Consider the following 12528-nt stretch of genomic DNA (forward strand, 5'->3'; position numbering starts at 1 on the left):
CTCTCTTTTTGATTAAACACTTTCATAAATTGCAAAATTTCAGCGAATCAACCAATTTTCTTTCATATTTGAAATTCGGTCTTTTTGAATTTGCAGTGCATGAAACCACTTTTTCACTGAATGACTCAAGTCAATACATTTTTTGTTTCCACTCTTGCCAATTTTATCACTTATATATCTGAGCTTCTATTTTTTAAATGTGTAATCTCTGTACTGTGTTCAAAAGGCAACCCTTTAATTGCCATTCCAACCCATTGTTTTGGTTTTGAGGACTGAAAGTGATTTCAGTCTATCTCACAGCTCGCACTGGCAGACGTCAGCGGTGGATTTCTGCCAACATAAATCTGGGTGTTGACTCGCGGTGCAGCTCTCGGCTGCAGACAGATAAAGTTAGAAAGCTGTCGGAGGCATTGAGCAGATGCGGACTCGGACTGTCACCATCACGTTTAAATACATTCGTACACAATATTCATTTAAGCTTAGGATTGAAAATGAATGAAAATGCTTGCATGTTTCATCTGGTTTTGTACTTCTGTGACAGCCCCACTATGACCAGCACATGGCTGAGGGAAACTTAGCTTTTATCCTCCTCCACTCAATCATCGATTGCTTTGTGACTCTTATACTGCATTTAAAGATTTCTTTACTTGAGTAGAAACAACAAACAATAGCAGACAAAGTTTGAACAATTGGCTAATTTGCAGAACACGGAGGTCCGTGCACGTACCCTGACAAGCATTGGTCACCAGTACGGCTTACACGAAAAATGAATGCAATTTTAACCCTTTTTTAAAAAGTCAAATCCTATGCTATAACCCTATGTAACTGATTTCTGCTATGAGATTATTACTGACATTCCAGTGAGATCAAGTCGCTTAAAACAATTGAAACTCGTTTATATTTCCTGATGTTTCCTTCAGTAGCCATTCATCCACTAATAAACATTAGCTTGCTTCATCAAGGCTGATATATTGCATGGCGTCGACACAAACAATTCTCCCCTGGCACCTCTGTGCTGAGGTTGTGTGTTTTGCGAAGTCGTTCACTGATACAACGGCGAGTTAAATTTAACAGCACTTCGCCAATGAGGACTCCATTTTCTACACCATCATCTGGATCACATGTGAAACTTCTTAGCATTTCCCCATTGTTACAGAAAAATCGATTTTTCGATAACACCCATGACGTGGATCAATCACAACCCTAGTGGTCGACGTACTTCACCTTGTTGTTCTGTATGCAGAGCGTATACTGAAATTCCTGGATAGGTTTTGCAGAGGTGGTTCAAGAAAACCTTTGCGTATCCTACGTGTCTAGAGTATAGGTTGGGCTTAAGAGGCCGCCAATACTTTATCTCAGTCGTTTCTTCTCGTGTTCTTTAATCTGTTTCTTTCAAAGACAGTAGTTATGGCAAATTCTGCAGAACTCCCTCGCAAGAGGTAGTTGAAAGTATTAGGCTTTGGTAAATACTGAACAATTCAAACATACTGAAAACAAAGTTCAGCTAATGTATCATAGCAGTACAATTACATATACACTTAATTAGTGAGTCAATCCTTCTAATGTGACTCCACTACTTTTGTGCACTCCATTGTCGAGCTTAACTGAAAGTCTTTCTTTAATCACATTTTCTGACGTGGTCTTAGAAAATGGTCGCAGGCCACATAGTGGAAATATAAACACCTACTACTACCACCAAACACTGCTGCTACGATGCTACAGTTTGAGTCCACTATAGGGTTAATGCTTCGCTAGTTAGCAGCTAACACTAAAATTAACCTCCGCCACAGCTGGCTCCCATTAGTCTGTGACGACACACAGAGAGCCTGTACTTACACACACACACACACACACACACACACACACACACACACACACACACACACACACACACACACACACACACACACACACACACACACACACACACACACACACACACACACATGCAGTACAGCCGCCAAGTTTAACCTGGCTTTGCTACCCTTCTGGTTTGGCACCATATGTGCTTGGAAATGAAGGCGGGAAAGGGTGAAAGATGGAGGGGGTGGGGGGGGTGGCGAACGGATGAAGGGAGGGTCCTACTGAGTGGGGTGGGTGGGATGTGAGGACGTAGACAAAAAAAAGGGAAAAAAATAAGGAAGTGGACCGATGGATGGATGGATGGATGGAGGAGACGTTTGGGTGTTTATACAAGAACAACAAGCAGAGGGACAAACTGAAAAGTAAAGAGAAACGATATATGGATGGAAAAGAAAGGAAAATAAAGAAAGGCAGCTTGGTTTGCATGAAAATCATGAGCTCCCGTCTCCTTCTGTTTTCTCCTTCCTCCTTTTTTTCATATCGACTTTGACTAAAGACCACAAAAGTTTTTGGACTCAACGGAATATTTCACAAACAATAAAAAGCCTTAGCAAATTTCCAAGACAAACAACTATCCTCAAAGTACCAGTGTGTGTCTGTGCGTGCGTGTCTGTGTGTGTGTGTGACAGTAATTACCAGAATAAGTTGCAGTGCAAACAGGATCTCTGCCTCGGCCTGACAGTTGTATTCAACAGGGGGGTCCGGTGGGATCCATGAGACACACACACACACACTTCCAAACAATATTTCTTTTAGCAACTCAAGAAACCGCACGCTCCACTTGCTGCCTCTTCTTTTTTTTATGGATTTATTTGTCTTATTAAAGGAGAATGTAAATTAACATTACATAAAAGAATATGTGTTTGTTTTTGTTGAAAAGGGATGAAAAAACAAACAAAAACACCACTGATGAGAATGAACTTTTTGTAACTGGTTACTTTGGTAAAGAACCACATATTCCTCAGAGCAGAGGGTTTCAACCTTTACAGCTAAAAGACTAATTCTTAACCAACTTTTCACAAATTGAACATGTAAAACATATTTAAATAGAAAAGAATAAAGATAACCGAGCTTACTAAATGATCTAGTAAGATAATTTTTGATATTTACTAAGACTAATCAGCAGCTTCAGTCATCTTTTGAGGTTGTTTTAGCCATTTTCAGTAACTTGTTGTTTGTGCTTTTTTTAAATTATCTAATTTAGCCATTTCAGTTGTTGTTTTAGTTCCAACCACTTTAGCTGTATTGCCTCTTTTAGCCATTTAGCGCTGTCACCATTAGCTTTTTTGGTTTGCGCGAGATAGATAGATAGATAGATAGATAGATAGATAGATAGATAGATAGATAGATAGATAGATAGATAGATAGATAGATAGATAGATAGATAGATAGATGGGCCTTATACAGCTGAATGTCAGTGTTGCTTATCAAATCTGTTAAATGGAGAAAGAGAGAGCGTTTGTCTGCGGCACAAACGAACGCCCGTGAAACTGCTTTACATTGACGCCTCCTGGCCTCATTAAAACTTCATAGATCTGTGAGCACTGTTAACGTGACAAAGAAGAGGAGATCGTCTTACACAAGCACACACAGACACACACACTTTGCCTTTGTCGTTCCGTCTCTCTCGCTCTGACACCGACAAACACACACACTTCATCAGAAGTCCTCTTAATAATTCCTCGTACCTGATAACACAAGCACTCGCGCACACACGCATAAACCCACGCATATAGTTCCCACCCGTCGGAGCACTTGTGTTAAATAATTAACAGAGTGAGATTAGTCTGTCAGCCCTGGGCCATGGAGGTCCATCGATTCCCCAAAATGCATTTTTAATGAGCCGCCAGCCAGTATTCATTTCAGCTGGGCAGTGTCCGTGGAGGGCCTTCTGACACACACACACTCACACACACATTAGGAGTCCACACTTGGGGGCGCCAGGGGAGACAATTAACATACACATAAACATAGCAGGACCACTGTACAGTCTGTGGCACCTTGACAACGGCAGCAAAGTAACTTCTTTTGACCTCTCAAAGTTGTTCTATGTTTGGCTTTGATGCAACAACAGCAAATACTGTATGAGCAAATAAGCTTTTCATTAATTTGATGTTCTGACCCCAACAGTCAACTCTTTAAAGGCTTGAGTTTGCAAACTGTGAAGGTGATCGATCTCTTTAATTTGCCGTTGTGGACCTGCATTTGCTCCGACATCCGAATCAATCTGTACTCCATAGAGACGCGTCGGCCTGAACAACATTTACATGTTAGATACGAACAAACACTACCTGTGTATCCTGATCCAAGCCCCCCCCCCCCATTCCTCTCCTCTTGTTCCTTGTGTCTGTTGTAAATTTCATTTCTTGAAATTAAAGAGGAACAGAAAGCAAAACGGGCCAAACAGGGATGAATGTATTTCTGCTATTTGCTTCTGTAAAAAGTTGCACAATGTGACGATGGCGTCTGTCAGATGAACTGAGCGCACGCGACTAAACAAATGGCAAACATGACTACAGCTGATGATGAAGTAACAGATTTTGCCAACAGCCCTTTGGATCTCTTAAAAAGTCAGGTTTTGGCCACATTTCTGGCAGCATGTCCTCCTAATGACTGTCAAGGGAGGTGCCGCTTTCATTCGTCCTACCTTCCCCGTCTCTCTTTCAAAGTCGACGTATTCCCTCGTGGGAACCTGCCGCTGGTCTCCGTGGTAGTTGGCTGGAAAAAACTGGAGGGAGAGGTTGGTGCCTGTCGCCACAAAGGCCTGCAGGGAGAGACAGCAAGAAAGTGAATGCAATTTGTGAAGGATGAAGGACTAATGTAGCCCCCCCCCGCCCCCCCATGTTGGATCTTTCCTGTAAAAGTGCCATGAGATGGTAAAGTTGTAATCAGCACAAGTTAATTATGAAACCCTGGATTGAGTTATGAATCTTAAAATGTGTCTGATGAAGTTCTGACAGATCGTCGTCGTCTCTCTATGACCTCTCGCGTGTTCCTTCGTGGTTAAACCGCACTCATCTCAGAACAAAAGCACAAAGTGAACTGCTGGCTCACTCTCCTCGCATACACATAATCACATTATTCTGTAGTTTTCCACATTTTTTTGATTTCTGTAAAATGGCTCCTTGCTCTAATGGGATGCTTTCCTCTCCAGACGCGCATGCAAAAACTGAAAACTGAAACACAAATAAAATTAAAATCAATAGAATGCATTTCTCTGCTGCAGCCAGAAAGCAATGAATTACATCGAGGCAGAAAATCAGGTTAGAAAATGTTGTTTCTTTTTTAAAATGTGTATCTGCTCTTTCTGTGTGTGTCTATTGTCTTTGTGTGTGTGTGTGCGCTGAGACGGATCAATACTAAGGGCATTAGGGATGCGACTGAAGCTGGAAGCATATGAATTATGCACCCTGTCAAACCTGTCCCTCATCAGCCAGAGAGGGAACCAAGAAGAAGGGAAAAAAGCTGAATGGAGGAGAAGAAGGACAGAGAGAGAGAGAGAGAGAGAGAGAGAGAGAGAGAGAGAGAGAGAGAGAGAGAGAGAGAGAGAGAGAGAGAGAGCGAGAGAGCGAGAGAAACAAACGGGAGGGAAAAGCTCAAAGAACACCCGAGTCATCATTTCTGCTGTATTTGAAGTATTGAATTACAACCATCTGATACTAATTTGCTGGCTACTACTGCTGGAGGAAGAAAAAAAAAAGAAAAAAAGGAGGGAAGGGGAGGCAAAGAGGGGAAAGAGATGGGAAGTTGTGAGACAAAGAAAGAGAAAGAAAAAGAGAGGGAAACAGAGACAAATGAATGGAACGTTATGGTAAAAACGTGGTGAATAGACACTAAAAGCAAAGCAGAAAAACAAAAGAGGAGCAAATAAAATGAAATACAAAAGGTGTACAGACAGAGATAAACAGATTGAGAGAGAGAGAGAGAGAGAGCAGTCAGGCCTGCACGAAAATCAATAGTAGTTTAGAAAGCGACTCATCTCTAATGAGCTGAGCTGAAGATAATTTACTTTGAATTATTGTCCCATTTATCAGATCAATCTGGAACATTTTAGAGTCGCCCTCTTATTCAAGACCCACATCTCTGCATGTGTGTATGTGTGTGTGTGTGTGTGTGTGTGTGTGTGTGTGTGTGTGTGTGTGTGTGTGTGTGTGTACGTACAGTGCTTTTAAAGTCATATACATGTACACCTTCCGAGCTTTGATTCATATTAAAATATGAAATATAAAGAGAGTAGCTCCTTGATTTCCATTCATAAAATGATCTTTAATTATTTCTTTTTAAATAAATCCTTTATTAAAAAAAAATAGGTGATCTGTCCAACTCAAGCATGAAAAGTTATCTGTTTTCTGCCCTCTTTACAGCAATTTCTTTTATATTCATCTCCCATTTGTTGGGAATCGACAAGAGTATTGCAATTAAAATCATACAAACCAAGTCAAAATGAAGCCAGTTTTTCATTTCTGTTGAAACTAACTTTATTAGTTTTGTTTAAAGACATTGTGTAAGTGGAAAAAGGCATTTAAAGAGATGTGAAAAAACCTCTACTTGGTTTGTTAAATTGATTCTTGTGTGTTTATTTTTCTAATGCTTTAATAACATCGTCTTGATAGTGCTTTACTTAAAATATGCACAAATACTGACAAGAAATAGCTTCAAGTTTAAGTTTCACATGTTCTCTCGCTCTTAAACAAGCTGACATGTGACTTCAAATGTATTTTTAATTCATGTTTGATGTAAAATGACACAAAAAAAAGAAGAAAAAACTTAGATTCTACGGGATCAAAATCTGCGCATACGGTTTTTATAGTGAGGACCAAATGGTAAAAATGTGACGCATTTCAAAAAAGACACAATAAATCAGTCAAAGTTCACAGTTTGTTTTCAAGCGACCTGCGCCGTCCATAAAAAGCGATCCTTGACGGCACATTTGCGTCTAATACTTGTTCACACTGACCATGAAAATAGCAAGAGGTCTTTAGCAGCGTCTGGCTGATAGATAAATCAGCAGCATGAGCTCACAGCTGCAGTCCAAGCATTAAAACCACGGCCATCAATTCTCTCAGCAGAGGAGGCTTATAAATACAGCCAGGACAGACGGAGGGACGCATCACGTCCCACTAAAAGAAGGGAGATGCAAACAGCCCCCCCCCCCCCCAACACCACCACCACACCCCCTGCAGCCCTGTCCTGTGATGATGACGGCATGTTTGTGAAAAATACCTCCAGGATGACTAAGACGGTAGACTGAGTATCGTGTGTGTGTGTGTCTGTGTGTGTGTGTGTCTGTGCTCGAAGCCTGAGCTCACCTCCAGAGGACTACAGCGTTTTCTTCAAAACTAATTACATAATGACAATATCAATGTGTCAGGACTTGCTTTCAAGTTATAAACTGCTCATCACAGGAGCAGCGCTCTCCAGTTTTGAAAGAAAACAAAACAAACAAAAAAAAAAGGTCAGGCGGGTTTTCGAGACGACTTTCATCTCACAGCTGAAAGAAAAACATTAAATTGTATTTAAGTGGATCTTTTTATTACACGCCTTCTTTTCTTTTATAATAATGGTTTTAGTTCGGCACTGACATTTATCACAGAGATTGGTATTCATTAATTTTTTACTTCTTCATTTTGAGAAGATAATCTGTTCCTTTTTAATCCTCTGATTTCTAAAGGATGTGAAAAGGCTTGAGTCTGCATGTAAAACACAAATTTCACACAAAGCACTACAGATTAATAAACAACTAATTGTACAATCATAAAAAGCCTGATCAAGATTTACATTTTTAGTTCATAATGATGAAAATACGTTTAGTCATATATACCTTTGATTTCTAGGATTTAGTCTAAATAGTAAACAAGAGGCTGTTTTATCTCTTAGATACTGTTTATATTTCATGTACTCACAGTATGTTGCAGCTCAAGAGGTCCCTCATAGTAACACAATACATAATCACAATGTATAAATTGACAAGCTGACAAAATAAATGAAGAATAAACCCTTAATAACAGTTTTAAAGAGCAGGGAAAGTGTATTTTTCAGGTTTTTGATACTTACTTCTAGTGAAAAATGTATTTTTGCCTACTTTGCATGAAAACATAAGAGCTGATTGTCAACTTGGGCACTGCTAAAGAAACATTCCCCTTGATTTGACCCACACTGGCAGGTATTGCATCCTTCTCATCACACAAAGACTCAGAACCACCTCAGTACATAAACAAATTGTTGTACTACTTGAAATGGTCACAAAAAGGAAAATTACCTCTATTTCTGTGCATTTTATGTCAATTCTTGAAAGGTAATTTAACTTTAGAGTTAAACAATGATATTTAGGATATTTTCTAATTGTGCCAAATGTCAAAATTGACCAGTTTTGACTATCACGAGACAAGACTTTTAACACAATTTTTTTGCAGTTTTCTTTATGGAGGCAAACATCTCAAAACTGGATGTTCGACTTGATGCATCTGAAGGCAGAGAGGAGCGCGGTCTGGAAAATGAGATGGGAGATTCAGCACAAACTATCTCTGTCGCATATTCGTAAAAACTTATACAGAAGAATGTTGTTTTTTGCAACAAAGTCCAATAAAAGGCTACAACTAACTACCAAGAACAAATCTGACTAAGAAGATATGAATATTTTCATTTCAGGTGACCCTAAAAAAATACATATTTTTGCCTTTATTACAAGATAATGTCATTGTGAAAGATAACAAATGGTTTTCCTATTCAATTAAATGGTACAATTGTGTATGTAAAACTGCATGATCAACATGAGACAAGGTGTTGGCTTTAAGTGACCAGTCCCAGGCCCCTGATGACAGCTTTAACAGTGTTCGTTATTACCCTGTGTGATAACTCATGTTGCTGTGCACTTCTGAGACAGTGATGCCTGCAGCTTCAGCATGTAGAGGGGGTTAAAAAAAAAAAAAAGAAGAAGTCTGTGAGTGAAGTTAAGCCTGGTGGGTCTGCATGTCTGATAACATGTGTACTTCCTGGTGCTGGGTCACTTCAATACATATGCACACACACACACACGTCTCGTGCATGCAAAACAACAGCAACAGATCATTTTAAACTTTTACAGAACATTTTATTCTGGGATTTCCCTAAAATCCCTTTTCTCCGAGGATACATTAAATAATGTCTGTTTACTAATTTACAGGCAAACTTGACCTTTATACTTCTTTTTCTCCGTGAATCAGTCCTGAGTGCCACATCCATCCTGTTGATCTCTAAAAACAGGACAATAAATTCTTAGTTTTGTACTCACTATTTCTGAGCGTCCATCCCTGCAGGCGTTCTGGAAGCGAGCTTGTCTCTCATCATGAGGTCGGTCTCTGAATCCAGTATATTTAATCTATTAAAAAAAAAAAAAAAAAAAAGAAGAAGAAGAAGAAGAAGAAGAGAAGAAGAAAGACGTGTTTGACTTATACAACACTTTAAAACAATGAGAATGAAAAGTTAGAATTTAAATCGTGATTTATGGGGAAACTTGTTTAAAAAAACGTGCGAACTAAAATAAAAGCATGCCGTTAAATAGCACGCTGACAAACAAACATGAAATAAGAGTATGAATGAAACTCGCAGTGTATTGTCTCAAATACAATGAGCTCCATATGAGTGAAAGCACTTTTTTGGGGGGGAAAGCATCTCTGCAGGCTGCCGCTTTATGATCCATTTCAATTCACTAAGCAGTTTAACACACATGTAAAAGTCGGGCTTTAAGCGGTTCAGCCCGTCGGCAGGCTTTTTCCTCCACTAACAAGCCTTTTCTTCTATCTTTATTTCCGCCGTCCAACAGAAAGGATTCAGTGTATGTGGAGCCGCCGCAGACTCACCTCACACTCTCTGCTCAACTTGCGGAAAAACTCCTCATTCTCAAACTTGCTCCTCTGGTCCGGACTACCCTCGGCATCTTGACTTTCCACTTGCTTACCCTCTTATTTTTTTCCTTCTTCTTTAATTATTATTATCCAGCAGAGTAAAAGTTGTGTGAGCAGCCGTCCGTCCCTCACTCTGACTCTCGCGCTCTCTCTCTCTTTCTCTCTTTCACTCACTCCTCTTCCGTGTCTGCGTTTTTTCTTCCCTGTGTGAAGCAATGTGCTCTCTCTCTCTCTCTCTCTCTCTCTCTCTCTCTCTCTCTCTCTCTCTCTCTCTCTCTCTCTCTCTCTCTCTCTCTCCTCTCTCTCTCTCTCTCTCTCTCTCTCTCTCTCTCTCTCCTCTCTCTCTCTCTCTCTCTCTCTCTCTCCTCTCTCTCTCTCTCTCTCTCTCTCTCTCTCTCTCTCTCTCTCTCTCTCCCTCCCTCCCTCTCTCTCTATCTCCCCCTCTCTTTGACTGTGTGATTGTGACTGCTGACCCTATAATGATGATCTGCCTGTGGCTGCGGCTCCCTGCGCGCTCCGGGTCGCCTCCTGGCTCCAAGTGGCTCTTATTAACTGACCCGCAGCGATAACGCTCAATCTGAGTCTCCTCTCTTTCTCTCTCTCCCTCTGTTCTGTACCTCCCCTCGCTCACCCCTTAAATACGTCTGATCTCAACCAAGCTCCAAGTCTACCTGCAACTTCTTTAAAGTGCTCCTCCTCCGTGGACCGTGCGCATTTTCCGTGCGTAAAAATCGCTTTAACGCACAAAGAGCGCAAACGTAAAACGAAAGGTTTTAACCAGCAATTCAATCCATGTTACGATAGGGTTCGGGTTAGGGTTAACCCTCCTATTAAACCTTTAAACTTGAAGTCATAAGTGCCGTATTTTTATTTTTATTTTAATTCTTTGGCACAATAGCGCATCAGCGTTATTCAACTTTAGAACACTTTCTACTATTATAATAAAACGAGTCGTGGTCGTGTTTTTCTTCAAGTAACCAATACATAAAAGTGCAAGGAAATCGTTTATTAGCGACGCGACCACACAGAAGTTTAATATTATTCTGGGAAAAACTTTTCACACAATGAGCGCAACAGTAAGGATGTTCAGGATTACGAGGCTGTGAGGAGTACCTGAAGGCACCAACAGTCTACTTCCTGGCTCCGTCGAGTCGCTCTTGTGACTGTACACCCAAAATTACCGCCCCCCACCCCATTCCCTCACCCCTTCCTCCTCCCATCCACACCCCTCTCCACACCTCCACCTCCCCCATTCCACAATAATAATAATACTACTACACACGCTCCTTGGGACTGACATCGCGCATGCGCACAAATGGGTGGATTTGGGGAGAGGGAGGGTGGTGCTGAACCACAGTAACTTTTTTATGGGATCCTTATGTGAGAAGTGAAAAAGAGAGGGGGGGTAGAATGCATTGGAGGTTTTTCTTAAAAGAAAAAGAAAAAAGAAAAGAAAAAAAAGTCCAACTATAATCCAGAAATCCTCCGGAACAAACACATATTATGGAACTCCAGACATGATGGGCGACTTCAGCTCTGCATTCAGACATATACAGCTTGTACTCATAAAAACCCCCAGGCAGGTATTGTGCAACAGCTTGTAAGAGATCTGATGAAACCTAAAGAAAAATGTTTTGCATGGCAAAGAAGTCTGTTTAAATCCCCTGAAAACCCCCACCAGCCCTTTAGATTTTATTGATTTATTCCCTAAATCCTTTCAAGGCCCACAGGCATTTTAAAGTAAATAAATGGGTTGTTATGTATTAACTTTCTGTCGCATGACACTGTATTGACCCAGACAGTCCAAGAATAACTTTATTAATGGAGGCCCTACTTTTTTTTCGATTGTTATGATACATCTTTGCCTATTGGTAATTTAATTATGCAAGTTTATAAAATATTGTGCATCTATTCAAGTATCTAGCTGTGTTTTGTACCACAGTCTATTATGAACAAAGACAGGATACAGACAGACAGCCCCCTGAAAACACACTGACGTTCACAGCTTAGTGTCATGGAATAACCCTGGGTGTGAGTTTTCATACTGTGGTCGGAAACCGGAGTAGCTGGAGAAACATGCAAACTGCAGTTATCTGCTGCTGCAGAGTGAAACAATTTTATGGTGCAAGACTTCTTCTTGTTATGTACAAAACTAAGGGGCATTTTTGATGCACCATGTTATGCATATCTAGAAGAGGAAGCGGTGCAGCGCTACAATTGGTTGGATTGTTGCATATCCGGCGCAGAAATATATCCACAGAGTGTGTGAGGAGCTACAGATTCACTTCTGTTGCGTTAAACTGAGTCCAGACTCAGGTTCTGTTACCACACAGGAATAACTCCTAACTGAAGCAAGACTTGTGTTGTGTTGTGCAGTGGATAGAGAGAGAAGCTCCAGGTTTGAATCCCGGCCTTTCAAGTGCAGATTCTGCATGTTCTTCATGCAGCTTAATGAGTTTTATCCGGCTTTCCCTCGTGAACCAAAAACAATCCTTCCACCTACACTGGTGTATTAAATTCAGCATTGTGTGAGGCTGGTACTGATTCCAGTGAGCCTTGTTTGAAGGTAGGTTACACACTGGATGAGTTACACACGCACACACACACATGCACACGCACACGCACAGTTAGTCAGGAGTCAAATCCAGGTTTATTTTTCCACCATGGGATGAAATCAGTGTACACACACTCCCGAACTCCCGACGAGACCTAATCCAGTGATCTTGTCACTGTGATTGCTACACACAGTTTTTTTTTTTTAAATAAAAAAAAAATTGTATGT

The 12528-nt window shown here is 40.6% G+C and overlaps 1 protein-coding gene across 1 annotated transcript in view; it reads right to left on the reverse strand.

Moving 5' to 3' along the window:
- The window catches only part of cbfb (core-binding factor subunit beta), a 29986-nt gene extending 20013 nt beyond the window's left edge, over positions 1-9973 (reverse strand). Inside the window, 4 exon segments of the mRNA XM_080504420.1 lie at positions 4511-4627; positions 9134-9220; positions 9702-9766; positions 9769-9973. Coding sequence (XP_080360546.1) covers positions 4511-4627; positions 9134-9220; positions 9702-9766; positions 9769-9778 — 279 coding nt within the window. The 5' untranslated portion in view covers positions 9779-9973.
- Between the last annotated feature and the right edge of the window lie 2555 nt (positions 9974-12528).

Source organism: Blennius ocellaris, assembly GCF_963422515.1.
Source record: "Blennius ocellaris genome assembly, chromosome: 11".
In the NCBI taxonomy this organism is placed as follows: Eukaryota; Metazoa; Chordata; class Actinopteri; order Blenniiformes; family Blenniidae; genus Blennius; species Blennius ocellaris.